Below are 21,344 nucleotides of genomic sequence, written 5' to 3' on the forward strand. Positions count from 1 at the left end.
TTAAAGCTTGAGGAATCCAAACACAACAGTGGGGGGGACATTTCTCTGATGAAGGGTCATCTAGACTGGAAACGTTGGCTCTATTCTCTCTCTGTCAGACCTGCTGAGATTTTCCAGCATTTTTCTGTTTTTGTTTCAGATTCCAGCATCCGCAGTATTTTGCGTTTATCATGGGGGGGGCGGTGGGAGGGGGAGGGGGGACGTTTGTTGGGATGATGTAAGTTATTGGCAATTGTTGTTTTAATCCTTTTTGATTTTTGGTGCCTAATCCAGGTGTTAGGAAATGCAGCATGTTCCACTCTAGAAAATTCTAAGGGCTGCAGCCATTTAAGGAGAAAGTTCACCACCACCCGAATGGGCAATTAAGGTTGAGCAATAAAAGTGGCCTCGCTGGCATTGCAACTTCCCAAGAGCGAAAAAGAGTGACAAGCTTTCTTGGAAATGCTGATCAAACCCCCTCCCCTCATCTTCAGGTGCCTTTGGTGAACAGGCAACCCAAACAGGGGTCAAGTGAAGCAATGCCGTCATGGGGCGGCATCGAGTCAACCAAAGGCCACAGGCAGACCAAATTTGTCTAACTTTGTCAAGCAAAAAGTTGGGTTTTTGAACTCGTCAGTTTTGTCAACCGTTGCAAAAAAAAGAGATGGAGTGAGTTAGTGAACAGTCCAACACTTTACCACCCCTCGTGCCCCTATTGAACTGAGGTCTAAGAGTGAGTGGCAGCTGAAAACTAACTGGCTTTATTTGACTGTCAAAAGATTGAGAGGAAGAGGCAGTCGAGGGGTCCAAATGTGAATTCTTCTTGGTTGGATGCTCTGCACTTTGGCAGTTGATCAGGCCTCTGGGCAAACGATATTACGAGTCGGAAAAGCCCCCGCCCCATTTTTCTGTTTATCTTACTTTATTATTGTTGACCTTTCACCCTCGCCTAACAAAAATGTCAGTCACAAAGGGTTTTGGCTGGGAAAAACATACGGCAGGAGGTCAAGAGTTAAAAACATTAGTTCCAGTTATGCAAAGATCACATCCTCAAACCGGGAATAGGAATGCAAGTTTCACACTGATAGCCATTGCCTTAAATGGTTGACTAGCGAGAATGAAGGTTTTTATAACGGGAAACATCTAAAGAAATCCCAAACTTACCTTTTTTGCTCATGTTGGTGCCCATCATATAAAAGATTTTCAGCTTGGAAATGATCTCACCTGATGTTAGAAGATGGATGATTACCTAAAAAGTAACGTTTATTTATTAGTCACAAGTAGGCTTACATTCTAACACTGCAATGAAATTACTGTGAAAATCCCCTAGTCGCCACACTCCGGCGCCTGTTCGGGTACACTGAGGGAGAATTTGGCACAGTCGATGCACCCAACCAGCACGTCTTTCAGACTGTGGGAAGAAACCGGAGCACCAGGAGGAAATCCACGCAGACACGGGGAGAACGTGCAGACCCCACACAGACAGTGGTTAGCACTGCTGCCTCATGCGCCAGGGACCCAGGATCGATTCCCGCCTTGGGTCACTGTCTGCGTGGAGTCTCCACGTTCTCCCCGTGTCTGCGTGGGTTTCCTCCGAGTGCTCCAGTTTCCTCCCATAGTCCGAAAGACATGCCGGTTAGGTGCATTGGGCATGCTAAAATTCTCCCTCGGTGTACTCTAAACAGTGTGGCAACTAGGGGATTTTCACAGTAACTTCATTGCAGTGTTAATGTAAGCCTACTTGTGACACTAATAAATAAACATTGTGAATGTGCAGAGGGAATGGCATTGGGACTGTACTACATAGAAACAGGTTTGAAATAATGGGCAAAAGGAGTAGAAGTGATATGAGGAAAAGTCTTTTCATCCAGAGGGTGTTTGGAATCTGCAATGAATGTCCTGACAGGGTGATGGAGGCAGGTTCGATTGAGGTATCCAAAAGGGGACGGGATTTCTATCTGAGAAGAGAGAATGTGCATGGTTATGGGGATGAGGTAGGGGAGTAGGATTGGGTAGAATGCTCCTACAGAGAACCGGTGCAGGCTCAATGGGCCAAATGGCCTGCTTCTGCGCTGTAAAGATTCTGTGATTAATGGGCAGGCTGGATGTGTTTTTCCCCAACTGTTTGTCCATCTGTTTCTCATCTGTACTCGCATTCACAGCCACATCTCCGAGTGTGTCGCTGTGTCACTGTGTAATGATACAAATTGCTGGGATTGGGGATAGAATGGTTACAACACAGAAGGAGGTTATCTAGCCCATCATGTTCATGCTAACCTTCTGTAAGGACAACTCAGTGAGGCTCACAGCCCTGCCTTTTCCCCATAACCCTAAAACATTTCTCTTCTTAGATAATTATCAGCACCCTTTCGACTGCCTCCAGCGCACTCCGGCCTCAGGCACTGCATTCCAGACCCTAACAACTCACTGCAGAAAAAACATTTCTCCTCATGTCGCCTTTTGGCCTTTCTGCCATTCACCTTAAATTGGTGCCCTCTGCTTCTCGACCTTTCCACCAACGGGAGCAGTTTCTCCCTATCTACTCTGTCCTGAGCTCTCCATAATTTTGAACACCTCTATCAAATCTCCTCCAAGCAGAACTGCCCAGGCTTCTCTAATCTACCCTTGTAATTAAAAAGCCTCATCCCCGGAACCATTCTTGTAAATCTTTTATGCAAAGCAAAAGTGCAGCAAATGTTACAATACTGACCCATAATACATCAGTATGTTTGTGAGATGCAAGAACTGTACTCGATGGGTTTTCTCAATGTTGGTGATGCTGGCATGACCACAACTGCTGCCCAATCCTCATTTCCCCCAGAAGACAGTGATGGTCCTTAGCAGTTAGAATCATAGAATCCCGACAATGCAGAAAGAGGCCATTCAGCCCATCGAGCCTGCACCGACAACGATTCCACCCCTATCCCTGTAACCCAACGTATTTACCCTGCTAATCTCCCTGACACTAAGGGGCAATATAACTTGGCCAATCTACCTAACCCGCACATCGTTGGACACTGAGAGGTAATTTAGCATGGGAAATCAACCTAGCCTACACATCTTCGGAGTGTGGGAGGAAACCGGAGCACCCGGAGGAAACCCACGCAGACACAGGGAGAATGTGCATACAGTCACCCAAGGCTGGAATCGAACCCAGGTCCCTGGTGCTGCGAGACAGCAGTGCTAACCACTATGCCACCGTGCCCCAGTTGTCTGTGTCCTGATTACAGTGGGCAATTGGGCAGCTTAAAGGTCATTTCAGTGGGTATTAAAGGGGATTAAGAGCCAAATGTGTGGTGTGAGAATGAAGTTGCATGTAGACCTGATTAGGTAGTGACAGATTCTATTTCTAAAGGTACATTGGTGAACCGATCAGATTTTTAATTACAACTTTTCGTAGTTCGTATTTTTCAGATGTTAGTGCACAAGTTATCTTCAATTCAGTTCCTCAATTTACTACTATTGGATTTGAACTTATAATCCAAGGTTGCTGGTTCAGTATGATGCCTATTACTCTACCATTTGAAGTGAGAATGCTGTACACCATAGATGAGATTGATTTATTTTCTCTGAGGTCTCTTGGGACATATTTGGTCACAAAGTTTAAACCCCAGGCACTGCAGGGAATGGTACCCTGCCAGGCTGGGGTGGGAGTCAGTGTGTGTGTGGGAAGCTAAAATGTCCAAAAATCTCACTGTGTTGGTGAGGCAGCAATGAACTGACTTCTCCTTTTAACTCAAATTTGTCCATTATCGCACAGTAATCCCACTTGGAACAAACTTGGGTTTGCAATATAAATGGTAATGTCACTGGACTAGTAATCCAGAGATCCAGGTAAAAGCTTTGGGGACACGGGTTCAAATCCCACAACAGCAACTTGTGGAATTTAAATTCAATTAATAAACTCTGCGATAAAAGTAAAATACTGCAGATGCTGGGACCTGAAACAAAAACAGAAAATGCTGGAAAATATCAGCAGGTCTGACTGCATCTGTGGAGAGAGAACAGAGCTAACGTTTCGAGTCTGATATTTCTTCTCTCTATTCTTTCTCCACAGACGCCGGCAGACCTGCTGAGATTTTCCAGCATTTTCTGTTTTTGTGTAATAAAATCTGGAATTGGAAGCTAGTCTCAGTAATGGTGACCATGAAACTATCATCGATTATGGGTGGCACGGTGTTACAGTGGTTAGGATTGCTGCCTCACAGCGCCAGGGACCTGGATTCCATTCCTCCGTTTGGGTCACTGTCTGTGCGGAATCTGCACGTTCTCTCCGTGTCTGCGTGGATTTTTTCCAGTTACTCCAGTTTCCTCCCGCAGTCCGCAAGATGTACTGGTATGGTACATTGGCCATGCTAAAATTCTCCCTCCGTGTACCCGAACAGACACCAGAGTAAGTTCATTGTAGTGTTCATGTAAGCTTACTTGTGACACTACTAAAATAAAAAAAAGATTGTTGCAAAAACCAATCTGGTTCACTAATGTTCTTTAGGGAAGGAAATCTGCCATCCTGACTTGATCTGGCCTACATGTGACTCCAGATCCACTCTTAGCTTCCCTCTGAAATGGCCTCGCAAGCCACTCAGTTCAAGGGCAATTAAGGATAAGCAACAAATGTTGGCCCTGCCAGCAATGCCCACATCCCCTGAAAGAATAGAAAAAAAACAAGGTGATTGAGTACATTTTCAGTCATGTATTCGAGTCTTTAACTCCCAGTACACGAGTGCCTTGGCCTGAGAGATTGAACAAGGCAAGAGGTCAGTAGGGATTGACACCGCTGAGCAATTGATGAGCTGAAAAGCCTTGTCTTTTGCCTACACATTTGATCGGGGGCTTGTCTTGACTGTGTGCATTCACTACTTCAAACATCGTTTCCAAGACATTACAGGTCATTCTCTGCGATGTGGAGTTTTTCTTTTAGTCTTGGAGAGCCTTTTTTTAGCAGCTCTGCCTTGGACGTCTGATGAGGAACAAGAGGAGCAGCAACAGGATCAGTGGGCATCCTTACCTATAGGACAGAAGGGACGAACACAGAGCTCCAACTCACAGGGGACGGTACCCCCCGACACAGGGTATGGAGGCAGAGGATCAGATTTTTAAACATGGCTCACCACCCATGTCTCAGGAGGTTCGGACTTCCTCATCAGGATCTTTTGCTGACATTCGCAGTCTCCCGGTAGAAGGCCCTCCTTCCAAGTGGACCCATTGTGCAGAGATAGTCAGCGGCCATTGTTATGTTTGGGGCTATAATTATGGCCTATAAAAAGACCACGAGGTAGATTGGTATAAATCAAACAAGGAATGGTTTATTGAACGTCTTAACAGGTGCACAGTCGGTCCAAGACTGAAGTCCCCAAGCTCCACCCTGAGTAGCTATGCTGAAGAATGGGGCACGGTCGCAGATGATGCATCCTGGAAGCATTACAAATGATCAAGATGTTCACAGGTATGGGCATCACGGTGGCATAACGGTTAGCACTGCTGCTTCACAGCGCCAGGGACCCGGGCTCAATTCCCAGCTTGGGTCACTGTCTGTGTGGAGTTTGCACATTCTCCCCGTGTCTACGTGGGTTTCCTCCGGGTGCTCCGGTTTCCTCCCACACTCCAAAAATGTGAGGGCTAGGATGATTGGCCGTGCTAAATTGACCCTAATGTCAGGGGATTAGCAGGCTAAATATGTGGGGTTACGCGAATAGGGCCCTGGGTGGGATTGTGGTCGGTGCAGGATTGATGGGCTGAATGGCCTCCTTCTGCACTGTAGGGATTCGAATCCAATGTTTTGGTGTAAAACTGAAGTGGATCAGTTACACATGAATTTTCTCAGGTGAGAAAAATGCCGCACTAACGATCCCATATCAAACTCGCTTCTTCAGGAAGGTGCAGGCAGAACAAGTTATCACGGGAAGAGAGTGGAAGAACGGTGAAGAATACTAATTATTAATATCTTTTTTGGTAGGCACCCATTTGGCTGGAGTAGTGATTTCAAAACACAGGAATGAGGAACTGGGCAGAGATTCCAGTAAAGCTGTTGCCATCCATCAGTAATTAACTTTAATTTGATTTCACTTTAGTGAGCGGAGCAGTAATGCTGTCCTCTTCCAGATAAATAGTCGTATTAAAAGAGCAATAAAGTGTTGAAATTATTCCGTGTTTGAAAGGCTATTCATTAGATAGTTTCACAAATGCGTGGGATCCATTTGAAATATGTGGATAGTAATGTCACCAATTGTCTTGTCCAATGCCAATTCTCCTCCCTAATTGACCAACCAATCATCAAACTGGTGAAGATTAATGAGTAACATTTTGTGAAATGGTATCTGATGTCAGATCTAATCAGAATTCTGCATTTTGTCAAATTTATGATGAATAATTTCCCTTTGAGAGTTTTCTTTATCTAATGTCGTGAATTCTCTGTTAAACAAACTGCGGCCGTCTATTAAAACCTAGAAGTAATCAAATTGACTCATCATCCGAATGCTTCGATGGACTACTGGGCTGGACTGAAGATTCAATCTACAAAGAGCATTCCTAGATTAGTCCGGAGTTCCCCCTTTTTCCTTTTCTGGATTACGGTGGAAAGTTTTTTTTTTAAGTTTATTTATTAGTCACAAGTAAGGCTTACATTAACACTGCAATGAAGTTGCTGTGAAATTCCCCTAGTCGCCACACTCCGGTGCCTGTTCGGGTCGATGCACCTAACCACCACGTCTTTCGGACTGTGGGAGGAAACCGGAGCAACCTGGAGGAAACCCACGCAGACATGGGGAGAACGTGCAAACTCCGCACAGACAGTGACCCAAGCCAAGAATCGAACACGGGTCCCTGGCGCTGTGAGGCAGCAGTGCTAACCACTGTGCTACCATGCCATCCATGTATTACCATGTATTACCCATGTATTAGGAAAGTATTACCGACCCTGTGAGAAGTTGCGGGGACAAAGCCCACTTCAGTGCTTGAGCATGTAATCAAACTTGATACATCCACAACGCACTGCTGTGGCGCAGCGGTTAGCACTGCTGCCTCACAGCGCCAGAGACCCGGGTTCAATTCCCACCTCGGGTCGCTGTCTGTGTGGAGTTTGCCCTTTTGCCCCGTGGGTTTTCTCGGGATGCTCCGGTTTCCTCCCACAATCCAAAGATGTACGGGTTAGGTTGATTGGCCATACTAAATTGACCCTTAGTGTCAGGGAGATTAGCAGAGTAAAAGAGGGTTACGGAAATAGGGCCTGTGTGGGATTGTGGTGAGTATAGACTCGATGGGCAGAATGGCCTCCTTCTTGTACAGTACTTTTCTTTGGGGCAAGACGTTAAACTGGTTTAGGTGGATGTTCACGTGGGGGCCATGCAGCAAAAGCAGACAGCAGTGGAAGTAAATGATCCCATGACACCATTTCCGAAGAAAGGCAGTTTGAGTTCTCCCTGGTGTACAAGCTAATAATAATCCTTTAACGAACAGCATAAAGGCTGAGCTAAATTAATCACACTGGGGAAACTTGCTGGGCACAAAGCCACTGGCACTTTCCTACATCAGTGACTACTCTTAGGTACAGCTGTTCGGGGTGTCCTGAGAAGTTGGGGTGTCCTGAATGGGGCAGCACGGTGGCACAGTGGTTAGCATTGCTGTCTCACAGCGCCAGGTACCCAGGTTCGATTCCGGCCTCGGGTCACTGTCTTTGTGGAGTTTACACATTCTTCCCGTGTCTGCATGGATTTCCTCCGGGTGCTCTGGTTTCCTCCCACAGTCCAAAGATGTGCAGGTTAGGTGGATTGGCCATGCTAAATTGCCCCTTGGTGTCCCAAAATGTACAGGTTAAGAGGATTAGTGGGGCGAATACATAGGGTTATGGCGATAGGGCAGGATATAGGCCTGGGTTAGAAACTCTCTTGGAGAGTCGGTGCCGACTTGATGGGCTGAATTGCCTTCTTCTGCACTGTAGGGATTCTTTTTAAAAAAAAGGTTAGGTGAATTGGCCATGGTAAAAAAAAATGTCCCTTAGTGTTCCAAGATGTGTAGGTTACATGGATTAGCCATGGGAAATGTGTGGGGTTGCAGGGATAAGGTGTGGGAGGGGGCATTGGTAAGTTACTCTGTCAGAGAGTCAGCGCAGACTCGATGGGCCGAATGGCCTCCTTCTGCATTGTAGGGATTCAATGATTCTATGAAATCATGATGGGTACGAATTAAATTAACAACATACTTTATTATTTGAAGAAGGACTCGGGGATGTCCTGGTGTACTGGTTCCCTTCACCAATCCACCCGGCCCTCAACCAACCCAGCACCCCCAAGTGGACTCACTCATTTGTGAAACCTTGCTATGTGCAAACTGGCAGCTGGCTTTGCTCACGAAACCACAGTGTCCACACTTCAACAGAGATGCACCTGGTGCTCCTAGGGTGTACTGAATGGCACCAGACCATTGTTGAGGATCCTCCGACGCTGCATTGTGGCTTCTGGGGCTGCGGGTGGAGCTTTAACTTCTGTCCACAGTGGACACGGTCCATCCCGAGGTTGAAAAAGCTTAGGGGAGGGGTAGTCATGAACAATCATCTCATGGAATCCCTACAGTGCAGAAGGAAGCCATTCGGCCCATCGAGTCTGCACCAACTCTCTGACAGTATCTCGCCCAAGCACTTTCCCCACCCTATCTCCGTAACCCCACACATTTCCCATGGCTAATTCATCTAACCTACACATCCTGGGATGCTAAGGGTTGATTTAGCATGGCCAATCCACCTAACCCGCGCATCTTTAGACTGTGGGAGGAAACCGGAGCACCCGGAGAAACCCCACACAGGCAAGGGAAGAATGTGCAGACTCCACACAGACAGTGACCCAAGGCCGGAATTGAACCTGGGTCTGTGGCGCTATGAGGCTGCAGTGATAACCACTGTGCCACCCTACTGTGCCACCATGCTCCCGATCTGCTCCTTTGCGTCTGGTTACCTCGGTAGAAGTGCACCCAAAAATCTCAGTGCTCCCAATCTTTTTTCAAACATACAGTGATGGTCCCCAAATCTGTAAATGATCTAGAATTACAAATTCTGATGTTTCTAGACCTGGACAAGAGCGAGGGTGTGTCCGGCACAGAGGTGAGGAATGCACAGGGGCACCTGCCCAATTCAGTCGCCATTACACACATATTGCCTGTAATCACTGAGAATGTTGCTTTTCTGCTCTTTAATTGTTCGTGAAAGTTTTTTTTATTTGTTCATGGGACGTGGGCATCGCTGGCAAGGCCAGCATTTTCTGCCCATTCCTGAGGGCAGTTGAGAGTCAACCACATTGCTGTGGCTCTGGAGTCACATGTAGGCCAGACTGGGTAAGGAAGGCAGATTTCCTTCCCTAAAGGACATTAGTGAAGCAGATGGGTTTTTAGACAATCAACAATGGTCATCATTAGACTTTTAATCCCAGATTTTTATTGAATTTAAATTTCACCATCTGTCGTGGCGGGTTTCGAACCTGGGTCCCCAGAACATTACCCTGGGTCTCTAGTCCAGTGACTATACCACTGCACCACTGCCATGGCGGGATTTGAACCCAGGTCCTCAGAGCATTACCCTGGGTCTCTGGATTACTAGTCCAGCGTCAATGCCACTACGTCACCGCCATGGTGGGATTCGAACCCGGCTCCCCAGAGCATTACCTTGGGTCTCTGGGTTACTAGTCCAGCGACAATGCCACTACGCCACCGCCTCCCCTAATGGAATGCCTGTGATCATCCTTCAGTGCTCAGCGACTAACATGAAATGGAAAGAGTCCCAGCACGGGCTGATGCAATCCCGGTTCCAATCCAACAATTCCTGTGCACGGGTCGGCCTCTCATTACTCTTGTCTCCCCTTCCAGGTCGCTGTCACTGACAACCACATGATAGCAGTTGCTGCAGAGAGAGCAGTTTACACATGGGGGAACAATGCGAAAGGCCAACTCGGTCATGGGGACCTGCAGTCACGTTCACGACCCCAGCTGGTGGAAGCACTCAAAGGAAAGTTTATTGTCAGGTAATAAAGTTTATGAGCTCACGGTTCAGAGGCTCTGGGCCAAGGCAGCTTATGAAGGGAAAGGACATAAACGGCAGATTTATCTCCCAGTCCCTGATCGTTAGGCTGCAGTTTGACTCCACAGTGTTTCAGAAAAAAATGTTAATTCCATTCTCCTGGATTTTCCCTCTCGCATTATCCTAACTCTGCCGAAAGAGTTTTATAAGCCTATACTTCTCCTGTTCCCGTTGAGTCGGTCACTGGGGAGTCAACATAAAAGCCTGAATTGAAGCCAAAATGGGAATGTTTTTCTCAATAAAGACATTTGTTTGACTCCTGTTCATAATTGAATCTGTGAATGAAACAGAATAATGACCACGTATTTATGTTTCGAATGTAATGGAGTCCAATTCTGTGATATGAAGGCCAGAATTTTAACAACCCTTTGAGACAAGTAGGAAAGCAGGAGAGGTTGGAAAATGGCCGCATAAGGTATCGGGGAGAGGGGGGGGGGGGGGGGGGGGTCGGTGGGGGAGGTGGAATTCAGCCAGAGATGCATGGCCAACTAAGGTAATTAATTGTAATTAATAAAAATAATTATTCACAGCCATTTTATGAGCCTGCCAACATTTTTGAATGAGATATGATGATAGTAGTTGCTGTAGATATATATATAAAATGGCTGGAATTTTCGCTGGGATTCGCTGGTCCTGCTGCAGTGAACGGTTATTTGGCTGAGTGCCAAATTCTCCGTCCTCGCCCGCAGCGGCGGCAGAGCGTGAACAGCCAGAAAATTCCAGCCATTGCTTTTTACGTTTAAGGGGACTGTTTTGAAGTTCAGTTTTTTTTCGACAGGCAGTCGGTATGTTTGGAAGGAATATAGCTCAGATGCTGGGAGAGTAGCATAATTATTCATGTTAGCCATGCAGTGTTTTACTCAGGAGAGAGTTAATGGACTTTTGTTTCCACAAAATAAGGTCCACTTGGGTTTTTGATTAAAGGAATGGAAGATGGGTTTAGGTATGCGGGGTCATGTGATAATGTGATTAATGGGAGGAGCTAGGTTTGCAGCAGAGGAAAGCAGCTTTCATTTCAGGCTGGAGTTTGTTTAAAGACAGAGGTCTACAAGCTGCTCTCTGAAACACAAAAGCTTCACAGCTGTCATGATTGCAAGTATATTTATGGTTGTTAACTGTATTTAAAGTGTTCTTTGAGTCTGTAAGAAGAATCGCATGGTGGGATCGCACAGTGGCACAGTGGTTAGCACTGCTGCCTTACAGTGACAGGGACACGGGTTCAATTCTGGCCTTGGGTCACTGTCTGTGTGGAGTTTGCACTTTCTCCCCTTGTCTGCGTGGGTTTCCTCCGGGTGCTCTGGTTTCCTCCCACAGTCCAAAGATGTGCTGGTTAGGTGGATTGGCCATGCTAAATTGCTCCTTAGGTGCCCAAGATGTGTAGGTTAGGGGGGGGGGAATAGCAGAGTGAATATGTGGGGTATGAGGATAGGGCCTGCATAAGATGCTCTTTCGGAGAGTTGGTGCAGACGCGATGGGCCAAATGGCCTGCTTCTGCACTTGTAGGGATTCTATGATTCTATTGTATGATTCTAGGTGCGAACAAAGGGGGAGGAAATGATTGCCTATACAATGGGAGTTTCTTCAAGTCACAAGAGGCACACTCACTTTCTCGAGCAATGTACGTTTTTCACCAGTCCTACAAGACATCAATCAAGACAATTTAGAAAACCCTCAGAAAAAGAAAGAAACATTAACATTTGAAATAAGTGAAGTACACTCCTGACAGATATGAGCACCCCGCACCCTTTAATTTACCCAAGGAATTCTAAAGGTGTCTGTTTGTCTTTTGTGTCACGTTTCATTCCTCAATGTTTGGGAAGAAAGATTCAGGTTAACTTTATGGGGCTATTTGTGGATTGCCCGAGCAAGCACTGGTACAGACACAGGCCAGAATTCTTCAGTCTTGCACCCCCCCCCCCCCCACTGCCGCTGCCAGCGAGAACGGAGAATTTGGCGCTCGGCCGAATCTCCATTCACTGCAGCGGGACCGGGGAATCCCAGTTGCGGGCGAGGTTGGAAAATTCCGGGCCACGTTTCACCAGTTGTGATGGTGGGATTTGAACCCAGGTTTCAAAGAGTATTACCCTGGGTAATCTGGATTTCTAGTCCAGTGATAATACCACTACACCGCTGCCTCCCCAAAACTATTAGTAATCGTGAATAACAAATCTATGGGTGTACACAGGATACATCGAAGTAGAACTTCATCCTGAACAGTAGTACCAAAGGCTGATATGAAGTCAGCCAGCGACTATGCACCCCTCAGATAGTTAGTTCCGTCAAGATCACTAGGACTGAATATTATGCAAAAAGAGAGAGAAGCTTGCATTTATATAGTACCTTAGACAATCTCAGACAACCAAAGCGCTTTACAACAAAGTCCTTCAAGTGTAGACACACTTGAAAAAGAATAGAATAAAATGTAGCAACCGATCTGCACATAGCATGGGGCGGCACGGTAGCACAATGGTTAGCACTGCTGCCTCACAGCACTAGGGACCCGGGCTCGATTTTGGCCTTGGGTGACTGTGCAGAGACTGCACTTTCTCCCCATGTCTGCGTGGGTTTCCTCCGGGTGCCCTGGTTTCCTCCCACAGTCCAAGGATGTTAGGTGGATTAGCCATGCTAAGTTGTCCCTAGTGTGTGTGGGTTAGGTGGGTTAGCTATGATGAATGTGCTAGATTGCAGGGATGGGGCAGTGGGTAGGGCTTGGGTGGAATGCTCTTTGGAGGGTTGGTGTGGATTTGATGGGCTGAATGGCCTCCTCCTGCACTATAGGGATTCCATGATTCCACAAATAACAATATGACAATGACCAGATAATCTGTTTTTGGATGCTGATTTGGAGATAAGTATTGGCCGGGGTGCTTGGGACAGCTCTATAATGCCATGGCATCTTTAACCCTGTAGGGAAAAACAAGCTTTGGTTTATAATCTCAGCTGAAAGACGCCAGCACCATAAGAACTTGACACAAGAACGTATAGGAGCAGGAGTAGCCCATTCAGCCCCTCAAGCCTGCTCTGCCATTCAATACGATCATGGCCGATCTCATCTCAGCCTCATCTCCACCTTCCTGCCCACTCCCCACAACCCTTCACCCCGCTACTGATTAAAAACCTATCTATCTCCTCCTTAAATTTGTTTAGCTTCCCGGTGTCCACTGCACTCTGGGGTGGACTCACAATCCTTTCGAGTGAAGTAATTCCTGCTCATTTCTGTGTTAAATCTGCCACCTCTTAGCCTAAAACAATGGTCTCTCATTCAAGAATGTCCAACAAGGGGAAACACCTGCTCTACGTCTACCCAGTCAATCCCCTGTAGCATCTTATATACCTCAATTAGATCTCTTCTCCTTCTTCTAAATTCCACCGTGTATAGGCCTAAACTGCTCAATCTCTCTTCATGAGACAGGCTCCATCCGTGCAGTACACCCTCAGAGCATCAGCCTAAATTTTTTGCTCAAATCTGTGACAATACTGTGCCTTTAAGAAATGTATTTGTCATGTTCCTTATGCAGGATCTGCATCCAGCAGCCCTGCATTGTTACTGCAGCAGCATAATTGTTCCGAATTGCTGCAATGTTTGTTTTAATCTGAGCAAATGTGGACCTGGTGTTCTTAGTGTTCCCCTGGGGTTTTGCAAAGCAGGGCTTGATTTGATGATCGACAGGGAACAAATCATGTGGTTGGGTGGAGCTAGGCTTACACGGAAGAATCAAGTCAGAGGCTGCTGGGAATTGAGAGAGAGCCATGCCTCTCTTTTCCCTTCTCTGAAGTCTGGAGACTGGGAGCCGCCAGAAGTTAGGTTTCCTTCTCTGAAGTTCTGCTGTTTGAGGATATATCTAGCTCGACAGGTCATAATCTTAGGATAAGAGGTAGCAAATTTAAAACAGAGTTGAGGAGAAACTACTTCTCCCAAAGCGTTGTGAATCTGTGGAATTCGCTGTCCCAAAGTGCAGTGGATGCTGGGACAGTGAGTAAATTTAAGGAGGGGTTAGACAGATTTTTATTTGGTAATGGGTTGAAGGGTTATGGGGAGAAGGCAGGAAAATGGAGATGAGGAGCATATCAGCCATGATCGAATGGCGGAGCAGATTCGATGGGCCGAATGGCCTAATTCTGCTCCGATATCTTATAAACTTATGAAGTTATATATTGCTGGAAACTGCTGTCTGGATCTCTGTCCAAAGGTATTAAAAGGCTGGAAATCTAGCACCACGTGAACATACTTGTGCTAACTAATTCTGAAGAATGATATATTCCTATGGGAATATTGCTTTAAATTGGACTTACAGAGATTGCCAATTATTAAGAGTTATACTTTGTCATGTTTAAGTATTTTAATTGGTAAAAATTATATAAATTCTTTTTGTTATATTCTAACTTAAATTGTTTTGATAAATGCTTCCCAGTGGGTCAATTGAATCATACCTGGAGTGAAACACCTTATACTTACCCTTTTGTCAAAATCAAAAGTAAAAGTTGGGGTCGAGGCTAACTTGATAATATACCAGGCCGGTTCTGATCTGGTCCCGAACAAATCCAAGAATGGGACTCGAACCCACAACTTTCTGAATTGGAGGTCAAGAATGCTACCAACTGTGCCACGACTGGCTGCCAATGTCGTGCGTCCAAGAAGGAAAGCTACCCCTCTGTACTACAATAATATTAAATCCCTTGAGCTTCCTCCTTAACCAGGTCAGTGTGTCTCTCTGCAGGGCCTGTTGTGGAGATGGGTTCAGTGTGTTTCTCAGTGACAACGGAATTGTAATGACATCAGGAGATGGAGGCCAAGGCTGCCTGGGACATGGGGACCACTTCAGCACCTCCAGGCCCTGCTTGATCGAAGCCCTGCTTAGCATAAATGTTCAGGTCGTTGCCTGTGGCCTCCAGCATGTCTTGTGCGTGAGTGGTGAAGGTAAGGTGAGTAACATGTTTTTAATTGTGTGCATTTCAGAAACATCTGTCTGGTTATTTTTAGTTAGAGATAGCCGCGGTTGGTCCGAACATGAGCCGTAATTTATTTCTTTGCTGGTTTTAATCAGGGGGTACAGGTGCTTCCCAATGCAGCTGAGAGATTCTGCTACAACGGTGTAACGGAGAACACACAGTAACTTGGAGTGAAAGTAGCTTTTAGCAGGGACGGAGAGAAGATTACTTCCAGGGTGGGAGGAGGCCACAGAGAGATTTGGAAATGTGACTGAAGACTTTGAAGTTACAGTAATTTCTGTGCATGCGTCAATTGGAAGCATAAGTCATGTACAGCATAACGCTTTTCAACTGTTATGTGTCATATTGTTTGAATTTGTTTGGTGTTCATTCTCTAACACCTGTGCAAAAACCCAAAGGTTGAATTGCATAGTGATTATAACCAGGCACAAAAACCATCATGTCAGCTGCCAAGCACATGTTGAGAACACTGAAGCAGAAGCTTAGGTGTGTGGATTGATCGGGTGTCGGCCTGGTTGGATGACCCCCCCCCCCCCCCAGTAAAGGTGGGCAGAATCTTTTGGAGTGCACTGCATGTTGCAAATGTGGACAACACAGCGGGGTCTGGATCATCAGCTTGATAAAGAACATATGTCCGGACTAGGAAAGGGATCTCATGAGGGAGATGGTACGGTGGTTAGCACTGCTGCCTCACAGCACCAGGGACCCGGGTTCAATTCCCGGCTTGGGTCACTGTCTGAGTGGGGTCTGCACGTTCTCCCCGTGTCTGCGTGGGTTTCCTCCGGGTGCTCCGGTTTCCTCCCGCAGTCTGAAAGACGTGCTGATTAGGGTGCATTGACCCGAACAGGCGCCGGAGTGTGGCGACGAGGGGAATTTCACAGTAACTTCATCGCAGTGTTAATGTAAGCCTTACTTGTGACTAATAAATAAACTTTTAGGGTCACATGATAGTGTCAACTGAAGATTCGCACAATCCAGTGACTGCAAATCACTTTGCATCAACCATTAAAAGAAATACATAAATGGATCTTGCCTTTTTAATTATCTTGTTTTCAGTTGGTGGTGGGTATCCCATGGCATTGCTAGTGGAGGAGATCTTGTGGCGCAATGGGTTAGCATTCCTGCCTCTGAGCCAGAAGCTCCGAGTTCGAGTCCCACCCCAGGACTTGATGGCCAAGGAAAGTGCACTCATAATCTGACCAACCTGCAAGATCATTCCAAACATGCCAATGGCTGGTGGTAGGAGCGGGAGAGACTCCTGCTCAGCCGTGTTTGATGTCGAGTGGTGCAGCGCGAATCAAGGAATCCCTAGAGTACAAAGAAAGCCTTTTGACCCATCGAGCCTGCACCAACAACAATCCCACACAGGCCCTATCCCACGTATTTACCCTGCTAGTCCCCCTGATACTGAGGGTTAATTTAGCAAGGCTGATCAACCTAACCTACACACCTTTGGACTGTGTGAGGAAACTGGAGTGCAGTGGTTAGCACTGCTGCCTCACAGCGCCAGGGACCTGGATTCAATTCCCAGCTTGGGTGATTGTGTGGAGTTTGCACATTCTTCCCGTGTCTGGGTGGGTTTCCTCCAGGTGCTCCGGTTTCCTCCCACAGTCCAAAGATAGGGGTTAGGTGGATTGACCATGGTAAATTACCCCTTAGTGTCAGGGGTATTAGCAGGGTAAATACATGGGGTTATAGGGATAGGGCCTGGGTGGGATTGTGGTCGGTGCAGACACGATGGGGCGAATGGCCTCCTTCTGCACTGTAGGATTCTATGTTCACCCAGAGGAAACCCACACAGACACGGGGAGAATGTGTAAACTCAGACAGACAGTGACCCTAGGCCGGAATCAAACCCAGGCCCCGGCACTCTGAGGCAGCAGTGCTAACCACTGTGCCACCATGTTGCCCCTATAACTCTCTGGTGACAGACTAGTGACCTGTTCCAAGAATTACTAGTTATGGAAACAGATGAAAGTCTGCCTTAGTGCACCACTAGCCGCGGGAAGAGTATTGGAATCTAATAATAATAGGAGCATCACCCTTTACGCGACACCATGTATTATTCTGCAGAGAAGAAGCACCAATGTTTAATGGTACGTCTCCCCCACACACACACACCCCCCCCCTCACACACACAGACCAGATACAGGTTCACACACACACGTGCACACATGCGCGCACACACACGCGCATACACATGCACATACATACACATCCACACACACACACGCCCCACACACACACACGCCCTACACATACACATGCTCACACACGCCCCCCCCATACACACACACACACACACACATGCCACAAACACACACACACACATGCCCCACACACATGCGCGCACACACGCCCCACACACACACCCACAATGCCTAGTTGCTTTGACCAGTTATCAACTGCCGTCTGGTCAGGAGTTACAAGTTAATGGGAATTCAGGCGTGATGTTCAAAATTTTCCATCCATTAACTTTAACTTCGGAAACCTGGATTCCTGATTTATGTTCTTGTGCATGTTGGGAGTGCTAGATCATAAAATTTGCCCCATAATTTTAAACTGGCTATGATACGTCAGTGTGATTATTGGTGTCATTATACACCTGGATGAGTTTCAATTCTCGCTGAGACAATTTATTCCAGTCACTGGAATAGTTCGTTTTCTCATGCTGGGAAATAATGGGCAGATTTATTCCTCCTGTAAGAAAGCAAGCCACTGTCTTCTTTCTGTAATGTTACGCACTTTCTCTTCATTATTTCACTGATTCCCCCTGAATGTTTTATGAAAATAATTCAAAATTACCTTCTAAGTTCTAAATGGCTGGATCTACTTATTCACGCACACACACACACACAACCCCACCCCCCCATGCATCCCCCCTCCACACACACCCCACACACACACACACTCCTACACACACGTGCACATACATACACACACACACACACACCATGTACACAGACGCACATACACAGCCACACACACACACATACACACAGCATACGATAATTCAAAATTACCTTCTAAATTCTAAATGGCTGGGTTTATTCATTGGCACATGCACACACACACACCATGCACCCCCCAACACACACACACACACATACATACACACCATGCACACACAGACACACACACACACACAGTTCACACCTTCAATGTTTGACAATTCTCCTCCGTAATCTCTGGAAAAGAATTGATAGGCTTTGGGAGGAAGAGGAGGGAAAGATTATTCCCACTGGTGAGTGAGCTGTTAATGAGGGTCATAAATTCAGAATGAATATTAAAACAGAAAGATGGCGATGTCATGTTTTTTTCACATAAAATATTTTTACAATATGGAATGCATTACTGCAAATGGTTATTGTTCGCAGCAATTATAAGGATATTGAAGCGTTACTTTCCTGACTTCTTGCTAGTACATCAGCAGCACATATCCGAAAGCTTGTTATTCGAAGAAAGGGAGGGGGTGGGGGGACACATTAGACCAGAGCTCCAATGCAGAGCATGCACAATGAACAGAATGAGCTGCATTTCTGCTGAGATACCTGCTGTTCTGTGAAAAGCAGGCAAAAGAGAATTGGCGAACATTGAAGCTATGAACTAGATATGTGTGTGTGTTCTGTGTGTGTGTGTGTTCTGTGTGTGTGTATATTGTGTGTGCACATGGCTTATGTGTCTGTGTGTTGTGTGTGCGTATGGCGTATGTGTGTGTGCGTGGTGTGTGTATACGTGATGTGTGTGTGTTTGTGTGTGGTAAATGTGTGTTTGCATGGTGTGTGTGTTGTGTGTGCGTGATTTGTGTATGTGTTGTGTGCGCGTTTGTGGTGTGTGTATGTGCGTGTTGTATGTGTTGTCTGTGGGTTGTGTGTGTTGTGTGCATGGTGTGTGTACTGTGGGTGTGTGCTGTGCGTGTGCGTGCGTGGTGTGTGCGTGTCATATGTGTGTGTGCACATGGATCACTTAGTTCTGCAAAATATATGATCCACCTAGTGTGACGTTGCCACTAATCTTGCACATTCCCAACATTATCCCAACTCAAAGCTATATTTGGTTGGTCGCCACTAATCGACTCGCTCGAAGTTAACTGAACGAGTGTTGCATTCTAGAAATATCTGTTGATTGAACTGAAGTGATGGAGGATGAGCTGGTTCTCTCACCACATCCTAGGTGTTCTCCTGGGGCAATGGAAAATATGGTAAACTGGGACTTGGGAATGACGATGATCACTGCTCACCAAAGGAAGTCACTTTCGAAGAACAGATCATTATCAGGGACGTAAAGTGTGGATTGGATGGAACCATGTTCTTAACAGGTAGATATGTGATCGGGTCGCTGTATTATACTTCAATTCCTTCGATTCATTTAATTCAGCCAAAGTGGACACTGCTGTAATCATCTAATCTACGGCTAGGATCAAAATATCATATAGAACATAGAACAGTACAGCACAGAACAGGCCCTTCGGCCCACGATGTTGTGCCGAGCTTTGTCTGAAACCCAGATCAAGCTATTTCCTCCCTATCATCCCGAAGTACTCCATGTGCCTATCCAATAGCTTCTTAAATGTTCCTAAAGTTTCTGACTCCACTATCCCTGCAAGCAGTCCGTTCCACACCCCAACCACTGTCTGAGTAAAAAACCCACCTCGGACATCCTTCCTATATCTCCCACCATGAACCCTATAGTTATGCCCCCTAGTTACCACTCCATTCACCCGAGGAAATAGTCTTTGAGCGTTCACTCTATCTATCCCCCTCATCCTCTTATAAATCTCTATCAAGTCTCCTCTCAACCTCCTCCGCTCCAAAGAGAAAAGCCCAAGTTCCCTCAACCTTTCCTCATAAGACCTACCCTCCAAACCAGGCAGCATCCTGGTAAATCTCCTTTGCACTCTTTCCAGTGTCTCCACATTCTTCTCGTAGTGAGGTGACCAGAACTGCACACAATATCCCAAATGTGGTCTCACCAAGGTCCTGTACAGTTGCAGCATAACCCCACGGCTCTTAAAGTCAAACCCCCTGTTAATGAACGCCAACACACCATAGGCCTTCTTCATGGCTCTATCCACTTGAGTGGCAACCTTCAGAGATCTATGGATATGAACCCCAAGATCTCTCTGTTCCTCCACATTCTTCAGAACCCTACCTTTGACCCTGTAATCCACATTTAAATTTGTCCTCTATGAAACATAGAGTGATGATTTTCTCCATTTTCTCAGCACGAGAGTGTTTTAGCATAGTTATATCACTGGATAAGTCATCCAGAGTCCTGAATTCATCTTCAGTGTTAAGGACCCTGCTGATTTTATATGTGAGGATAATTTGGAATGCCGGTATTTTACGATTTGGTATAATGTGAGGAAAGATATGCAAACCAGTGAGGAAGTGTACAGTCTTGTGGTAATCAATCATAAATTATTATTTATTAATTTAAAAGAACCATGCAAAAAGAAAGATAAGATGACAATATATTAAACTATCATAATGGCTACACACACACAGTGGGATGAGGGGAGGGTTGGGGGGATTCAGCTATCATTCACCATGGGTGAAAATGGCAGTGGAAAATCCCCCTGGCAGTGCCTACCATTATGTGCGGGGAGGGGGTGGTTTGCCCCAGTGGTTGTCTGGGTGGAGGGGGGAGGGGGAGGTGCCTTGCCTCAATGCTTGTGAACGGGGGGGGGGGGGTCCCTTGTGTCTATGGGGGGGGAGAGGGGGGGGGCAGGAGGAAGTTTATTTCTAAAGGTGGCACCCCGGTCTCTGTGGAACTAGCTCCACCAGAGTGACGGCAGAAACCGTACCCCCACATTCTCTGTGCACAGAGTGCCAGAAGAACTGGAGAGAAAACTCGGCTCTGCAACTGGAGAGCAACACGTCGGTTTTGTCACTGAAACTGACACTCTGACAGATTACCAGAAGATTCTGCCTGGTATCTTATGAAGTTAATCCCATTCCCACCTATCTACATTCCTACATTCTGAGAAACATCCCTTGTCCCAAAACGGCTCACTCTGTGAGTTAAAACCAGCCAACAGTTACCACCGCATGTTATCCTTAGGTTTGGGGGAATCTTTCATTCATTCAGTGCCATTCTCCTTTGAGATATTCAAAACCTTTTCGGGAAGGTTCTTGGGAAGGTTCTGCTTGCCAGCTGTTTTCCTCTCTTTCTCCTCACCTACTGCACCCAGTTATCCCTGCTATTGATAGACTGATGTTATTCTATCTGAATAACCCCTTGGCCAGGCTTTCAGCGTATAGGTATAAATTGTGTTCTTAATTCTCCACTTTGAACTCACCTCTTGTACAAGTCTAACACCTATTTCTATACTCCGTGCTTCACCCCTACCCCA

At 46.3% G+C, this 21,344-nt stretch overlaps 1 protein-coding gene across 1 annotated transcript in view; it reads left to right on the top strand.

The window, feature by feature from the left end:
* Positions 1–21,344, top strand: part of LOC144511017 (serine/threonine-protein kinase Nek8-like) — a 114,686-nt gene that overhangs the window by 38,415 nt on the left and 54,927 nt on the right. The window contains exons 9-11 of the mRNA XM_078240992.1: positions 9,829–9,983; positions 14,758–14,962; positions 19,163–19,307. Of these exons, the coding sequence (XP_078097118.1) occupies positions 9,829–9,983; positions 14,758–14,962; positions 19,163–19,307 (505 nt within the window). The remainder of the gene's footprint in view (positions 1–9,828; positions 9,984–14,757; positions 14,963–19,162; positions 19,308–21,344) is intronic.

Source organism: Mustelus asterias, chromosome 24, assembly GCF_964213995.1.
Source record: "Mustelus asterias chromosome 24, sMusAst1.hap1.1, whole genome shotgun sequence".
NCBI classification, from domain to species: Eukaryota; Metazoa; Chordata; class Chondrichthyes; order Carcharhiniformes; family Triakidae; genus Mustelus; species Mustelus asterias.